Source organism: Haliotis rubra, unplaced genomic scaffold (assembly GCF_003918875.1).
Source record: "Haliotis rubra isolate DU_JTF1 unplaced genomic scaffold, ASM391887v1 Scf2, whole genome shotgun sequence".
In the NCBI taxonomy this organism is placed as follows: Eukaryota; Metazoa; Mollusca; class Gastropoda; order Lepetellida; family Haliotidae; genus Haliotis; species Haliotis rubra.
In genome coordinates, this window is record NW_025766002.1 from 7,487,016 (window position 1) to 7,505,458 (window position 18,443).

Here is an 18,443-nt window from a genome sequence, read left to right on the forward strand (position 1 = left end):
CACTGATTTGTTCGTCAGTCGTTTTTTTTTTCTCACTGCAACATGCTTTCACTTTTGAGTGAATGATAAAAAGTGCTATTTCGCCCGATATAAAAGAAGTATATTTTGTTGAAATCATATTTAATTGTGTTCTTGTACCATGTACTTTTATCCTGGCCATATCTGCAGGAAAAAACATTTAGTTGTATACGGGTGGTATAAACTACCTGAAAGAACTTTTTTGCATAAATGTTTGAATTGATTTGATTGATTTGAATTTGAATATTCAAATGCTCCATTTTTCAGTATTGTACTAATTTCAACTAAAATCGTCGAAGGCTAAGCCTCGGGAGCTATTGTCCAACAAGGATGTGAGCCTATGTGACACGTTGTAATATAATAGTCAATGAAATGATCATCAACAAGAATATTTTCCACGTTTCAGATTTTGGATATAAATTCTGTTTATAAGTGATGACTTTAACCTTACTGGTATCGGTTAGGAATGACAGAGCCGATAAGGCAAATCATGTTCAATCAGGTTGTTTACTTTTTGTGCTACTGACTTAAGACTTTTTGACCATTCATATATATTTCATTTCTTCTTTTACATTTACGCTCAAAGGAATCAGTTTATGCAGATAAGTCAGACCGATGATGTTTTTACATGGTGAACATTTTGCTACAAAACTTGTTACATGGTTACATTCGTTTTGTACACAGCATACTTCTGACCTGATGGGACGTAATATATAATCTTACGCATTTTCCTGTAGACATAAAAAGTACTAGTATTTGGGAAAGCCGTGTTATTTCATTTGAAACCACATGGCACTTGACACACTATGTCCAACGTGAACATTTGGTTTCACGTCTATCCATGGCAAAACATGAACTAATTACTTTCTTTCTTAAGTATACAGGTCAAGCATCGCTGTGCGCTGCACGGCCGAGATTTATTCCTGCAACTGCAACATACATTCGTTACACACACCTGATCACAATATCTTGCTGCTGCCCGCCACGTAAAACCAGAGGAAAACAACTCTCTTGGAGAAAATACTCTGGAACCGTGTTCCCTCAACGAATGCAAACAGCAACTACCGGAGGGTTTAAAGTATACATGTGATCTAGTATACATATCCTGCACACTTTAAATACAGGACACAAGTAACTTACATAATATACTAAACAAGTATATTTTAATGCTGCCCAGAAACGTCATCGGGTATGTAGGTACATCATGTGCATTTTCTCAGATTCAATTCTTTTATCAAAATGTGTACAGAGATCTTACAATATATACTTTCGGAAACATTCAAGAGTTGAAACAGTATGGAAAGTTGTGGAAGACTACGATGAATCTGGACGGAATTAAGCTTATATATGCCACTTGATTTGATAACCTCAGCATGTTTATAACCATTACAAATATGGTTATTTTTATATGCAATGCTAATCTATACAGATGACAATTACCATTCTAACATAAGCACCTACGTGTAACTTTGGTCATCCTGTTGACAAGGTTCTTAAGATAACATTTCCACTTTATGAAGGCATCAGTGCGTGATTGGAGTAGTTCTAACCGTATATTCCAGTGTGATACAGTTAAATGGCCAACGACCTCACACATTTAATTGTAAGTACACATTGCTCAAAACAGATTCGCATTAAACACAAAATCACCCAATCACTCACCACTCATTGAAACAGGAAAGAAATTGCTTGTTTAGACAATCCCGAAAACGCTGAATTTATTTTTCAAATGTTATGTAAATTTAATCCATGTGTTCATATTAATATTTGTACTTGTGGTATTAGCACTGAACTTCAGTAAACCCATCTACATGATTAACTTAGTCTGGTTGGCTATACTGCACATTCTATTTGAGTTCAGTTATCTTTTCAATATTGACCAAATAATAAAGGTTTTGAAAAATGTTTTATCAATGTAATGAATCGCTAAAATGTTTTGACTCGCCAACTTCTATAACACTTATCAAATACATGTAATTAGAATCGTTTTTTTGGATTCGTGTAATTGTGTCATCAAATAGTTCACAAATATATGTGTGAACACATCAGTTTGCTGGATATTTTCGCTATCACGAGGAACGGAAATGCCAAGATAAATAAGCGACTTTTTCTTCCGAATTAGCTGATACCATCATTATAATCGATGCCATCATGGTAACCGTCACTTATAGCAACAAAGAAAATATGTCAAGCTCATCGCTTCGGACGGCAAAGAAACGTTGAATAAATATCAACGAGAGGTATCTGTATCCAGCTGCCATCAATGAATGTGTGGGCTGATGCTCAGTAAGACCGTCTCCGTGTTGTAGTGGTTAGAGCGTCCGCCGTTCTAGCCCCGGCCGCGTCAAACCAAAAGACGTTAAAATGTGGTACTTGTTGGGCCTGCCTGTACATGAAGACATAATAAGTGATTCGACGTGTTATCCCTGTGAACATATATAGGAAAATTTGCTACATGCATTCTCTGATGAAGTCGCCCCAATACGTTGTTCTGTCGTCTCTCATCATTAATGGCGCATGCAGATGACATTTCGAAGGATTGTATCCGATCTCATTTATTCCAGAAAGGTATTTAATATTGCAATTTCCTATGCCACGAGCTAGTTAGTATATGATATAGATTATCAATGGATTGGATGATGAGCTAATTAGCAATTGTGATTACAAGTAATTGTGATCAATCAACTCTAGAAGAATATCAAAAATTATTAGACGTGATTAATAGATAATTAGGCGTGTTTCTTTTTCCCATCTCATCTGCAATTACTTACCACTGCATCAATGTACATAACTGTGTTATCTACGTCCGATCACCTAGAAGATTTGTCCGATCAGCTAAAGAAGATTTGTCTGGCAACTTCATGCAAACTTTAAGTCAACTTTATAACAAAAACAAATCTCGCTTAAATAGCTTAGTCGATTATGAACTCACAAAATAAATATTAACGGTTTGTTTTGGTTTGGTTTAATCATTCCACCCATATGCTGGCACGCTGTAAATAATATAGTTTCAATCAAGTAACTGACTTCATGAGTTTTGATCTAGACTGTTAGGATACGCTGACATGCATCAACGAAATCAGCGAGCCTTATTACCGGATCCTGTTAGTCGCCTGTTACATCAAACGGAGTAAACAAAGTAATATGAATGTTTAAAATGACCACATATATATGGTATATTGCATCAAGTAATGTTTCGTTCCCGTGAAGATCCGGGTAAGAATTGATCTTTAGCAAGTCATGCTTCTCGTAAGTGGCCACAAACGGGATCGAGGGGACAGGCTCTGACTTGGTTAACACATGGCATCGTATCCCAAATGCTAAGATCGATGCCCATGCTGTGGTAACCCGATGGTTTACCGACCGCCGCCATACAGTTTTAATATTGTGGGACTTTGAACAATAAACATATTAGTAATGCACAGTAAGGATAAGAAAACGTACACAGATAATGAACGAGATGTACAGTATGAACGAGATGTACACTATAAAAATCAAATAGCACATATTGAATGAGTTACATGAGTAAGGATTACAATAAGATAACAAGTTCCTTTTCTTGATTAGATCCGTTTAGCCAGGTGGGGTGTCATACTATTGATCATTGTTAATTCAAGGTTTGTGACGGCGGATTTCTATAACGTCAGAGAATATATTGTTTGTTGAGAGGTGTGTTGTGGAGAGGATTTGAACTTTGTGAAAATGAATTTTGTGAGTTGGAAACCTTTGCCAATGATCTGAGGTGGCTGATGGCTGTTGACGTTTTATGTTCTTTTAAGTATTTTACAAGTAACTAACTGAGGTGTGGCCAATGTAACAGAGTCTGACAAGCATAGCTACCCTAAGGAACCACGTATGAACATATGGCTGGACAGAGTGTGTCAATCCTGAACTACATTAAATAGCCATGACTGAAATAAGCTGACAGCAATAGACGATTGAGACAATTCCCATCTCCCTAATGAGAGTCCATGAACACCGTTCTAGCTGTATCGAATGAATAGAAACATCAAAACCCTTTACATCTCCCGAGAAATCTCTGCTAAATACAAGGGTTGATTGTACTATTCTGACTATATTATCGTGAGTATGTGTTTGTTTGTCTGTCTGTATCACAGCTGTAATGTACGACGCGGTCCTTAAACAGACCAGGCAATCCAGTTGTTGACACCATGAGATACGATGATAGAGCATGACATTGTGTCTATAAATCAATATCAAATAGTGAGGGTACCGAGTGTTTGCGAAAAGCTGAGCGTATCCTGCCCCATCGGGGGCACCCGTGAAAAGGCTGGTCAACTGAAAGCATTTCGTGCCTTCTGTGCTTGTATACTGACCCTTACTTACAAATTGCTAACGTGTGTTATATTTGGAATTACACATCATCAGCAAAGTCCCACTTTCTCTGAGTAGGGTACATATCGTAAGCACACAAAGCCGGTGAGAAGCCTCGGTGTGAGGTGGGGTTTAATCGGTGACTTTGTCTGCTGGTGATTCAATGCAAGGTCTATGTGATTTAACCCCACATTGTATTTGTCTTGACAAAGTGTTTCAAACAATTGCCTAAAGTTCATATATCATATGCTCAAAATATCAGATATTAAATGTGAGAATGGAAGTGAGCTGGAGGGACGATTAGCTAAGCATCTGTGACCCGTTGTACAAAACAGCCTTAGCGCTAAGACTACCCTAAGTCTATGTTAAAGGTCACATGCAACGTAAAACACAACTTTGCAGATTCTTGCGGTATGGACTTACAGATGCAAATCATCAAAAATGCAATTCAACTTATAAAGTTGAAAAATAACGCGATGAAAAAAACCCGCGAAACGATTCACTAAATTCACCCCAGCTTGGGGGGAAAAGTGGTTTCAACAGCTGGGCTGCGCTGCGCTGGGCTTCGCTCATAGCGCATGTGCAGTGAATAGGTTCGCGTAGCTTGGAAGCGGGATGTCCGGATTATAAGGTCGTGAGCAGGAGTAGTCTAATCAAAACATATAGTAAATAATCTACTCGTTACATAAAAGAACCCTGTTAGGATCTAGATCTACTCAGCTATGTGTCAACCAGTAAGGCGTTCGACATTTCAAGACGGAAAACCTTCGCTGGAGGGGAGTACTCGATGAAGGCTTTGGTGTGAGCTGTTTTTCTAATGTTTTGTTGATATTTCACAGGGCGCGAGCTTTTTATATGTTATGATAATAGATTACCGATTTAATTGTTTTTATAATTTCATTTGTCTATTTCACCACACGTTCTTCTTACCGAGTCACTGTCTCAGTTCGATACTTAGGGGATAACTGAAAAAACAGCTTTACCCCAGTAGTGTAGGGATACATTCAAAGTTTTGGTGAATAGGTTTTCAAATTGCGACCGTATATGCTGATACGGTCGGAAATTTATAGCATTGACCAATCAGAACTCGTGTAACATACTAAGTTGAATTAGAATTAAAAGCATTGTCATTATTTAGGGGATAACTGTACTGTGTTTGACGAATTGGGGACGTATACCGGTGGTTATATAGCCGCAAATTTAACGTTATATCGGCTCCGCGTATATCGGCGACGCGTACTGCCTATACCATTACCGATATTTCTTTCCTATATCATTTGAATTAAAATACTACGTTTGATATGGTTTCACAGCTGTTCTGAGATAAATCGCCTGTTATTACTTCGACATATCCATGATATTTTGACGATTACGTACAGCTATTATTGAAAGGATAAGATATCAATTCTTTTTATTTCGTGTTGTGATCATTTTTCTATTCTGATGAAAAGTCAATCCTCTAAGCTTTGAATTATTCACAGACATAGATAGAATTACATACGACGAAAAGTGTTGACACCCCACTTGGTCATTCTATCCGTGTTGGTACTGTTAGCGTTGGTCAAAAGATTTTCCAAATCTGACTCCTGTTCAGGGAAACGATTTTTGTCCTCTGTTTTCACAGATGCGGTATCCCTCGCCGGGACACTGTTATCGACATCGGTGACGCCATGATTGACGGCTGTAAATTCCGCGTTAGACGCGGCGTTGACATCCTCTGTCTTCTCATATGCCGATGTAGCCAAAATGTTGTCGATTTCTTCAGCAGCAAGTAGAATGTTTAGATCGGTCAAACCACTTTCAAATGTTTCATCGTAATCGATAACAAAATCACCGTAATCTAAGCTAGCGTTCTCGCTTGATTGACAGGTCGCCATCTTTGTTTGTCAACAACGTGTGTAGGGATACATTCAAAAGGTTTGGTGAAGCGGTTCTCAAATTGCGACCGTACATGCTGATTATACGGTCGGAAATTTATAGCATTGACCAATCAGAACTCGTGTTACATACTAAGTTGAATTAGAATTAGCTATGACAGAATTTCTAACTCGTTTAAATCACTTCATTCTAATCGGAGTATGCAGTGGATTATTTGACAGAACCTGTTTCCAATGTTGATATCAAACCCAAATGAAGTATTACAATATGATGTAATCGTATTCTTGATTTCACATGGTCATTGCATAAGTCTGAGTTTTTCAAGCAAAGAATTCCAAAGTTCAATAGTACTGGGTAAAAATAATTTTTCTTGATAATCGGTATTTGTAATTCCTTCAACGATTTATCATTGGTTAAACTGTATCACGTACGGAATTTAAACTAAGCTGCAAAAGAAAGTATAGGTCGGAAAAAGTCAATGTACTGTGAAAGTGTTGATAGCTGGTTGAAAGTATGCATTCAGAAAGTTGTCCCCAAGCACAAGGATGCAAAATCGCATCTCCCAAACACATCATGACCGGTGGTGCCACGCTGCACCAGAAAATGGTAAAACACGTGCAAAGGCTGCAGAGGGAGATGCACGTGCCGAATTGGCGTATAAATAAGGTGAAACCATCGGTTGACAACACAGTTGACAAAAGCACACAATCGATATGCCTAGACTGACAAGAGAGGAGCGAGAGAGGGCGATTGGTATGCACCAGATGGGGGCAACACAGGTCCAGATTGCACGAAGGTACGGGTGCACGCCTTTAACGGTATCCAGGCTGCTGCAACGTTACCGACAGACAGGAAGGACTGTAGACAGACCCAGAACGGGAAGACCACGTGTCACAACACCCAGGAAGATCGCCGAATTCGAACAATTCACTTACGCAACAGGTTCGTCACGGCGACGGCGACGGCTGCAACAGCGCTGGGACATCGCATCAGCCAACGCACAGTACTCCGACGACTTCGTGCTGCAGGAATCAGAGCCTACCGTCCCTTCCGAGGAATGTTCCTGACAGCACAACATCGACGCCGAAGGGTACAATGGGCGAGGCAAGTTCGAATCTGGCAAGTGCGAGAATGGCGCCGAGTACTGTTTTCTGACGAGAGTCGTTTCCAGTTGTTCCAGAACGAGTTTATCGCCGAAGAGGTGAACGTTTAGCTCCACCATGCATCCGAGAGGTCCATCCGTTCGGAGGGGTGTGTGTTATGGTCTGGGGAGGCATCTGTGGGGAACAGAAGACTGACCTGGTCATTGTGCAAGGGAACCTGAATGCTGTTCAGTACAGAGAGCAAGTTCTGCGCCCAGTTGTGCTTCCATTCTTGCGGAACCAGCCACAGGGGATAGTGTTTCAACATGACAATGCCAGACCCCACACAGCAAGATTGACACAGGACTTCCTCAACCGCCACAATGTTGTTGTTCTCCCTTGGCCTGCCTGTTCATCCGACATGAACCCCATAGAGCATCTGTGGGACCATCTGGGCAGACGGTTAAGGAATCGTCAACAACCCCCAGTGACGAGAGATGAGATGGAACGTGCCCTGAGAGAAGAGTGGCAGAGAATCCCACCACCGGTCATCAGACGCCTGACGTCATCAATGAGACGACGCGTCATGGCATGCATTGATGCACGTGGGGGTCATACACGGTATTGAGACATGTTCTGTTTGTTGTGTAAACTTGGACAATGATTGACAATCATGTGTGGCTCTTAAGACATCGCTGAAAAATGAGTTGTTGGACCCCACCGTTGTTCAACTAGCGCCCACATGGTATGTGTTGCCTGTATTCCAATCATTTTGTGGTCTAATAATGATCATTAACCCTTCTTTCACGATATACACACGCTTCGCCAATTTGATTTGTTGTGTTTTGTTTACCACTCATCAAACTCCACATATACTTTCTTTTGCCGTTTAGTTTACTTGTGCTGTCCTATTAGCGTCTTTTTGAAACCAGAGGCCTAAATGTTTGTGCTGCTAATACAAATTTCACTCTCACTAATTGAGCATTTTGTTGAAACAAACTATGGCTAATCTGGACTAAGTGTTATCAAAACACTAACCCTAGTCAGCCAAATCCCACTCTGGCTTTGTGAGAGACCTGTTTTGACAGAATCTGTCTAAGTGAGAGGACACCGTGATAAAGATATGTCTTTGTCACAGACAAAACTCAATGTCTGTTTCATTGACACCTATGTGTCTGCCTGCCTGTCTGCTAATGACAATATGCAATACACAACTTCGATCACTGACCACATGCAATTTGAACTTAACACCTAGCAGCATTGATTTATGGCTCGTGCACCCGAGTTCGGTCTCTGTCACATTATGTAATTACACAGACAGGCAGGTGTGATACTTGTACACATGACATGTTATGATGTCTGTTGATTGCAAAATGTTATACACACCTGCTCTGACTGGGTTCGGTATTCCGGCTGCTTCGTTTCTTGGGAAGTAAACCCAAGTACGAAATATTGCAATTTTGATTTGCGATTGTACGCTTATAATTTTGTTTATATGGTTTTTCATAATCAGCAATGTATATTATATGTCATGAATAAGTGATAATTGTGTTTTAATTATGTTTTATTGCGTGTGACTTTTAAGGTATGGGAGTTACGGTCACCTTGGCGCTAAAATCGCTTTGTACAACGGCACCCTGATCGTATTTTAATTGGCCAATATCCTTCAGGGGTTATCTCCCAATTGACAGACACCCATTTGACAGACACCCAATTGACAGACACTGAACTAGAAAGTTAATTAGGGTAACACCTACGGGTATAATGGAACAGTCCACTGTCTAGTGAGTAGAGTAGAGTGAGCCTGAAACAGGTTCGCTACTGAGAAGTTTGTGGGTAAAAAGAACTTTGCTGTGATTAAATGATAAATGATTTCTCTTCTCAAAATTGATTTTACCATCAATTACTATCTAATATAAAGACAGGTTTGTCACTGAGAGGTTTGATGGTGTTTAGTGATAGAGAAGACCCCTTCCCCTGTTCACTGAACCATAAATGCTGTTGTTTTAAGGTGTCTGCGAATTGTCTGTCTGCGTAATGGGAGGACACCCCTTCAGGTACAAACGTATTTGTATAAGAATATACTATCGGTAATCTTCGTTTGTTTGTCATGTGAAATGCCTGCAAAGCACTATAGAGACCTCATTATTTTGTTACGTACGTGTATACGGTCGGCATATATGTCTCTATTACACTTTGAGGATCTATGCTTCAGATTTTTGATACCCGTGAAGATCCAGGTTAGAATTGATCTTCAGTAACCCATGCTTGTCGTACGAGGCGACTAACGGGATCAGGTGGTCAGGCTCGCTGACTTGGTTGACACATGTCATCGGTTCCCAATTGCGCAGATCGATGCTCATGTTTTTGATCACTGGATTTTCTGGTCTAGACTCGATTATTTACAGACCGCCGCCATATAGCTGGAGTGCGGCGTAAAACTAAACTCACTCATTCACTTCAGATGTTTGACAGTCAGTAGCTGAGATAAGGACAGATTCGTGTTCGTGCATTTGGGACAGTCAAAGGGTGTGAAGATTTACTGTTCTAACACATTCTATACAGTCCATTCTACGGTTGCGACTATATCAGATTATATTTATTAATCACTCTGTATGAGTGGTCATCCCACGTGTTCGTGAAAGTCTACGTCTTGCCATGTCAGGAAAAATTATTTTTTAGTAATGTCGTCCTTTAAATCAGTTCAGAAAACTGCGGTTCACATACTACAACTATGAATATTATGCCCCAATGTCTTTGCCCCCTTCGCAGCACTTGAACATGAGACCCATAGCTTCGGGGACATTGTGTGAAGCACGTGCTTTACCCGTGCATGCATTATACTAGCTAAGGTATGTTTGTAAACCTGTTTGGAAAAAATTATAAGAAAAAATGTACTTGGATTCAGGTGATGCTTAATTAATGCTCATGTGTACATGTCACGATGTAAAGAACTTTGAAATACAACTTAGAGCTTCCACGGAGCTCTTTTACGGGCGGATCGTCCATTTTGATCTGCAGCGTGCTGCTCAATGGTAGAGCGCTATAAATAATTACCTAGAAGTGTTGTGCAGAAAATAATGAGACTATAACATTCATTTAACTATGTGTATATCTGTTATAGAGTGAAAGACGACAACATATTGCAGTGGAGTAGACCAAGGTTTAAAATAATATCTGAATGAATTATTAAGTATAGGTTTTAAATTTTGAATTTTGCAATATTCATTCAATATCACAGGAGCGGTAGGGTAGCCTTGTGGTTAAAGCGTTCGCTCGTCACGTCGAAGGCCCAGGTTCGATTCCCGACATGGGTACAATGTGTGAAGGTCATTTCTGGTGTCCCCGCCGTGATATTGCTGGAATATTGCTAAAAGCTGCGTCTACTCACTCACCCTCGGGCAGTGTGTAGTGGTTAGAGCGTCCGCCCGGAGAGCGGGTTCGACGCCCGGCCACGTCATACAAAAGACGTTAAAGTATGGTACTTGTTGGTCCATGCCTTGCGCTCGGCATTAATGGGTACAACAAGGATTGGTCGGCTCGGAGTCAGCATGTGTCTGAGTGGGGTATTCATGCTTAACTGCGGCATGGTATCTCAGTGAGCTAGCACTATAAAACCAGCTTAAGTCTGGGCTAGTGCCACACATACACACGCATACACGTCGTCATATGAGCAAAATAGTCTTAAGTGCGACGTTAAACCCTGTTTCACCTCACCTCACCTCACCTCAATAATAGGCCTAGGGTGTAGCTGAGTACCCAGGGTAAGAATGATATCCACACAATTGCTTGTATTCTTTTAACTTGAGATGTAATATGAGATGAGTTGCAAGAGTTAGCTCCCCTTGTATACCTCAGAAAAAGACTCCAGACTATATATTATCCGACTATATGGGTCAGAATATACTGCAAAGGTCGATAGGGTTGTAGTTTATTCCAAAACACTATCTAAATATAGCAAAATTCTAAATTAAGATGTCACTACTTCCAGGTGCAATGTATTATACTCGGAACATTGTTACACTATGAATAACACTGCCACATTACAAGCTGATATTACATACATATTTCTTCCAGGACAATGTATTTATCCTTTCCATCACAAGCTGATATTACATACATATTTCTTCCAGGACAATGTATTTATCCTTTCCATCACAAGCTGATATATTTTTCCTGACACATTACTAACTGGATGTTTGGAAACAATATGTTCCTTGCTCTCTGAAAAAGGGAAACATTTTTCTGAGGGTTTTCAAAACACAAAGAAAAGTAATGGTTTCTCAGATATGCCGTGTACAAATACAATACCAGTTTGTGTCTGTCCATTAATCTTGTCAAGCACCATGTGATAATGGACTGTGAAATAGGATAGTGGTCCTTTTGCGGAAATAAAGCATAATCATATAGAGACAATGATAACGAAAACTGGACCTGTTCATTAGCATTTTACACCTGTTCGATATGTTCCAGATAGCTATTACATCATATATATTTGCATATCTTTTTATATCTTTCATTTAGATAAGCGAGTTGGATTTAGCGTTCTTGTAACAGTAACTGTTTGATTTCACAAACTTGTTTAAAATTGCAGTAAATACGAAATACTCACAATATAAATCCTGGTATTTATGAATCGATATGGGATCGTTCCCATAATGAAAATGTCATTTGAGCTTGATGAAGACACCCCTTGAATACACACTGCCATTTAGAAAGTGGTCAAATGTAGCACATGTTATATGTGGGATTACACTTTCTCAGTAAAGTAAACATTTTAGTACATTTGTTGGGATTCAAACCCAATGGAAGCCGCGGTGGTTGTGTGGGTTAGGCAGCGGCCTCTGGGAGTGTGGTTTCGAATGACGGATGGAGCTCAGCCAAACAAAAGTAGTTAGAATCCGTACTTTACTGAGAAAATGTAATCCTAAATATGGCAGTGTTAGACACACCTTGTATTCAAACGGTGCCATACTGGCATGTAACTGACAACTGAAAAAAAGCGTAATGGAAGTGTGTCTCTATTCTCTTGTGTTCAAATGGCCATGGTTCGATAACTTCCCAAGACCCACGTGTACAGGAAACCGTGAGGTCATGGACTATGACATGGATAGTTGCCAATGCTATCATCAACTGCTTTCGTGTTGCAAATTGCAGAGAAACGTCCAACGTAATCACAAAATCACAAATACTTACTATTGGATGATCATCTTTTATTAATCTACACAACTCATGACAAAACGACCGAATATCCATTAGTGCGCGTTCGTCTTGTTCCGGTCAGCTGAAACGGAACAGTTATACTCACTCAGTGAATATATACACCTGTAGAGCTTAACCAACTTCTATTTCTTAAATAATTCATTCTACATGCCAATAAACATTTTTGTATTTTTAGTTTTGTAAATGTGCTCAGACTTCCTGGAAATCGTTCATAATCAAAATTCTCTTTTAAATAATATTTTTCTTGTTACTTGTTTGGAGGGACTCGACCATCTAAACTGAAACCAAAGACTGTTAAGTTTTATGCAATGGCGCTTACAGGTTGTGACAATTGTAAACTGATTATGTCATAAACTATGAATGCAACAATATTATGCGAGTCGTTATGACATGAGTCCTCTTGGACGTTGCATTCAGTGACCTACCTGTTAATGTCCTTAATTTCTTCTAGGCGAAGGCGCAGGCACCGATGACATTTCCATCCGGGCATTTGTAACCTTCACAAGCGACACTGCTTGCATCAGCCTGAACAGTGTAACAGAGCTTCATTTTAGAAATCATTTGACGTTGAGGTGAAAGCATTCGCTCGTCCCAATTGGGACACAGTCTGGATACCTTGGCGTAAGACAGTCAAATACTTTTTAATGTTTACTTTTAGCTTCATTTCACATTCATATGAACACTCCATGTAGGGATTCGTTGGCAAATGCATCTCGCATATATTCTCTTGAATGTACCTTGGCCATGCATAATGAAGCCATCAGTTCCCATTGGAAGTGCTCTGGGTGAATTGGGTTGACGCTGGTTTGAACAATATTTCAGTTACAATGCAGCGTACCAAGGTAAACGTGTTTGAAAAGAAGAAGTGCATTGGTCAAATAATGTACCCATTGGATGAAACCCCATGAAGACAATCTGCAGCGCATAGCGGGATACTGATTGACTCAAATGATATACATGTACCCCAGTGGGTCAACATTGATGCATTGAAACCCGAATTATTCTGGGTCAAAATGGAATCATTGAAGATACTAAATGATAATGGATAAAAGAGTTACGAACTCTGGACGAAGACACAATGACTTTATTGAAAAGTGAAGAGTCCTTGCTATTAAGGGACACTACTTAGTTGCAAGCCTTTACTATATATAGGGAACTATTGCATCTACGTCACACTTGAAAATAATACTTACCAGTTCAGCACCCAGTTTGGATGCAAATGCGAGAGCATCATCAGCCGAATCCCCAGCTTCGGAGTAGGAAACTCCACCGAGTGTAGCGACCATTCCGGTGTCACATGACTCAGCCATACCCTCAGCATCTCGGTAAAGGGTCGCTTTGCCCTCGCTCTGCGGGTAAATAAATACATTTTTAACTAAAGTCAGTACAGCCAAGGGAGGGTAAATAGTAAACAAAAGCGACCACATCATAAGAAATATTTGCTTAAAGGTCACATGCAACCAAAAAATCAAACATAATTAAAACACAATTATCACTTATTCATGACATATAATATACATTGCTGGTTATGAAAAAAACATATAAACAAAATTATAAGCATACAATCGCAAATCAAAAGTGCAATATTGTGTACATGGGTTTACTTCCCTCGAAACGAAGCAGCCGGGATACCGAACCCAGTCAGAGCGGGTGGGTGTGCACTCAAGTGTAACGGCTGGTTCATTTGCAGATGCTCTCATGGCTCATTGTGTGTGTATATATAGAGATGTTGGGTTTTGTAAACACATGCTCATTTTTTGTGTATAACATTTTGCAAACAACAGACATCATAACATGTCATGTGTTCAAGTATCACACCTGCCTGTCTGTGTAATTACATAATGTGACAGAGACCGAACTCGGGCCATAAATCAATGCATTTTGTTTATGGTGTTTAGCCTGATTGGTGTTAAGTTCAAATTGCATGTGGTCAGTATAGCAGCTGTGTATTGAATATTGTCATTAGCAGACAGGCAGGCAGACACACAGGTGTCAATAAAACAAGACATTGAGTTTTGTCTGTGACAACGACATATCTATATCACATTTAGAAATTCTGTCACCGCTAAATAATACATTGCTTTTAAGTATCGAACTGAGAAAGTGACTCGGTAAGAAGAACGTGAGGTGAAATAGACAAATGAAATTATATAAACAGTTAATTTACTGTCATAACATATAAAAAGCTCGCGCCTGTGAGATATCAATAAAACATTAGAAACATAGCTCACACCAAAGCCTTCACCGAGTATTCACCGGACAACCCGCTTCCAAGCTGCGCGAACCTATTTCACTGCGCACGTGCTATGAGCGAAGCCCAGCTGTTGAAACCAGTTTTCCTCCGAAAAGTCTGGGGAAAATTATCGAATCGTTTGAACTCCGATTTCGCGCGTTTTTTTCATCGCGTTATTTTTCAACTTTATAACTTGAATTTGCATTTTTGACGATTTTGTTTCGGTAAGTCCATACCGAAAGGTATCAGAATCTGCAAAGTTGTGTTTTACGTTGCATGTGAGTAGAGTCAGTTGCACAATTCCGACTGTATCATGAGCATGTGTTATGAAACAAATAGTGACGACATCAGGTGTTCGCGGAAAGGAGTAGAGTAGAGTCAGTTGCACAATTCCGACTGTATCATGAGCATGTGTTATGAAACAAATAGTGACGACATCAGGTGTTCGCGGAAAGGTGAGCGAATCCTGCCCCCCCCCCCGATGGCACTCGTCATACTGACTGACTGACTGAGTTTAGTTTTACGCCGCTTTTAGCAATATTCCAGCAATATCACGGCGGGGGACACCAGAAATGGGCTTAACACATTGTACCCATGTGGGGAATCGAACCCGGGTCTTCGGCGTGACGAGCCAACGCTTTTAACCACTAGGCTACCCCACCGCCCCGGCACTCGCCATAAGCATAATCATGCAGAGGCTAATCAATGGTTTGCCTGAAGAAACCCGGAACGTGTTTTACACGTCTAAATAGGGAATTGCATCGGACGTCATTTTTGTCACTGGTGCGTTAGACTTTGAAATGTCTTCCACATGTCTACCATGCAACCTTTTGAAAGCTTTACTGACACTTTGAATGTTGTAACCATGGAACTTCCGAGCAAGAGGTGTATGAAGCTCTTTGAAAACTTGGTGAGAAAGCACTCTCGAGTTTACCTCAAGAATTGTGGAATGTAGACACCAAAGGGACATGGAGGTAAAGTTGACTATTGAAAAGTTAAAACTTACGCCTTGCAGAGAGTAATTTTGTGACACTGAATATCTAAATATGAAACACATGAGGTCTCATTTATCTCCTTTATTTCAAATTCAGCTGGGTAAAAACAGTGAAATTCAACATTATGCTTAAAGCTTTTAGATCATCGGTATACAGTAGGCTTTAGTTAAACTTCTAGGTCAAATTCCTTTGTTTTGGCCAACCTGAGGAGAATTCTGATTAAAAAGAAACCGATCCACATGAATGGGAGCACAGGTGGTGCCTATGGGGCTGCCCACTTTTTGTTTAAATGTTTTACCTCGAAAGCTTACCGTAACCTGAACATCCAGGGTGCTTCTTTTCAACGAAGCTTCCTCACATCAAACGTATCAAACATATCAAACGTTGCGGAAACGAAAAATGACTATACATAATGTACATGATATAAGAGCAATATGTCTCGGAGTTCAATATGTTGAAGGTAAGAGTGTTCTGTTTGAGGTGGGATTTAAATTTCGTATTCATTATGGTAAACAAACAACAATCAAAGACTTACAAGATTCGGGTTCCCGCTTGCCTGAATGACAGCCTTGGTGAGAGCCTCTCTGTTGCAGGATACCATGGCAACAACGGCCAGGACGAAAACAACACAGGTGATTCTCAGCATTTTGATTCTGTCGGGGCTGAAAGGAAATTGCTGAATGAATGGCAAATCATAAAACAAACACATATTTTACTATTGACATGTTATCGTTTTCTTATTGTAGAAATTTACAAAGTACACACTATTTTTCTAAAGAAAAACCGACAATTGAATAGCATACATGCACTGCTCAAGGATTTAGAAATGGAAGCCAACAAATAAGTTCCCTTTCACTTGCAATTGTAGATTTGCATCATGTTCAGAAACTGCTTAACGTCCTAGACCTGCATTACCATGGCTTTGCTACTACATCAAGATCACACCCGGTGGTTCAACTGAAATGGTGATACACTCAACTGAGCAGTAACTGAAATTTACCCAGCATTATTTGACAACAATAGTTGTATACTAGGCATATTTAGTTTCAAATAAACCAAAGCATGACGAGAAACAGATCTACAAAAAAACTATATATATTTGTACTCACATGGAGATGTTGCTGACTGCGAAGACGTTGTGAGATCTTGTGATGCAGAATGGACAACACGGGGTCTTTTATACCCTTGTCGAATGACAACGATAATTCTCTATTGCACATCCCCAATTACACGTGCCAATCGTTACGTAGGATCAAAATGCTTTGACACTCCGGTGGGCGAAAAAGAGCAATTAACTTGCGGAACATGTCTGCAAAGGTAATTTGTACAGACACGTAATCGGAAGAAAGTAGTATCATTGCTAACACTGCATATATTGGTACATTTGAAAAGGTCTATCAGGATTGTCCTTAATGCAACAATTGATGCAAAGTATGTCATGAATGTTTAATCAGCAATTGATGTTGCCAAACTGAATACTGATAGCTGAGGGCCAGGTTTGTCGTTACACGAACTGGTAAGATGTAAGTAACGGTATGTGAATGTATGACATATATGTACGTACAAGTGGAACGAAGCCTAAAGAAATGTTTTGAAAGAAATTCGAATTACTACTGACATGTTTGAATTTCTCCAGTCGTCTATTTTAAAAGAAACATTTTCTTTTCCCCCGCACGGTATCTGCCAAATTTTGAAAATGATCGATAAACGGTACCAGAAAATGCTCGATTGCTTCATGAGTTTGTTTGAGAAACTGAAATATGTCCATAGCCATCATGGTTTTGTTTCAACAATAAATGCGACAAAACTATTCACACAATCTGAAAAGAAATCTGTCAAATTATAAATATTCACAAATACATTCACAGGGAAGAAAAGTGTTCACCTGAACAAATATGGGAATATTTAATTTGATACGACAAATTTGGATCTTTCCTCAATATGCCGATCATAAAATTGTTCAATGGTTAAACCAAGGCTGGAGCTACTGAACTATTTCTCGATCAGGTTGGTTAATCAGTGCACGAAAAGTGGCCATTTGACAATAATTGAACGATATAAGATCTAATTACCTGAAGTTTGGGTTAAAGGTATGGGTGAAATTCCCATGTTTAGATTTCGCCAATATGAGCAGAAGCTTCAACTCATATGCACACAGAAAAGGATCAACCTTCTAACAAAAGTCAAAGATATCGACATGCAACAGTGGCGTACTAATATTGCTGAAAATTCAAGACCAAGTTCAAAGTTATCTTCAAGTTACTAATAAATTTGGAATTCTATCTCATCAATATACAGGAGCAAGTTTATCGCCAAGCTGAAAGTCGTTTAACACGTGGTAATCACAATTTAGAAGTAGAATTAGGACGTAGAACTGGTATTGGTATTAAAATGTAGATTCTGTACACACTGTTCATGTTATGGATTTGATTAGAAATTGAATTTCACTTTTTATTGGTATGTACAGCACTTAGTAGTTGACGCAAAAGGTATATTAAATGTAACTATACTATAAATCCATCACAGGAATCTTTTACCAACTTAATGAACTCAATTGCCAATCAACTATTTTAAATCTGGGGAAATATATATATATTTGCTTTTACACTTTATGGTACACAACATAAATAACTGTAACAGCAGTAAAAACTTATATTTATTAATATGCTTTGCACATAT

General features: G+C 39.4%; 1 protein-coding gene across 1 annotated transcript; it reads right to left on the bottom strand.

Moving 5' to 3' along the window:
- Window positions 1-12,509: 12,509 nt before the first annotated feature.
- Window positions 12,510-16,955, bottom strand: LOC124275461. Its single transcript, XM_046711028.1, has 5 exons — window positions 16,874-16,955; window positions 16,300-16,426; window positions 13,730-13,885; window positions 12,962-13,061; window positions 12,510-12,597 (listed from the first exon to the last, which is right to left on the bottom strand). Exons 2-4 carry the CDS (start codon window positions 16,408-16,410, stop codon window positions 12,984-12,986), a joined length of 345 nt encoding a protein of 114 aa, XP_046566984.1. The 5' UTR covers window positions 16,411-16,426; window positions 16,874-16,955; the 3' UTR covers window positions 12,510-12,597; window positions 12,962-12,983.
- Window positions 16,956-18,443: the final 1,488 nt, after the last annotated feature.

Excerpts from the sequence above, each read along its gene's own strand:
- LOC124275461 (XM_046711028.1), bottom strand. The coding sequence starts at position 16,410 with ATGCTGAGAATCACCTGTGTTGTTTTCGTCCTGGCCGTTGTTGCCATG. Across the intron at positions 13,886-16,299 it reads CAAGCGGGAACCCGAATCTT|AGCGAGGGCAAAGCGACCCT; the intron begins GTAAGTCTTTGA and ends ATTTACCCGCAG. Across the intron at positions 13,062-13,729 it reads CCAAACTGGGTGCTGAACTG|GCTGATGCAAGCAGTGTCGC; the intron begins GTAAGTATTATT and ends TACACTGTTCAG.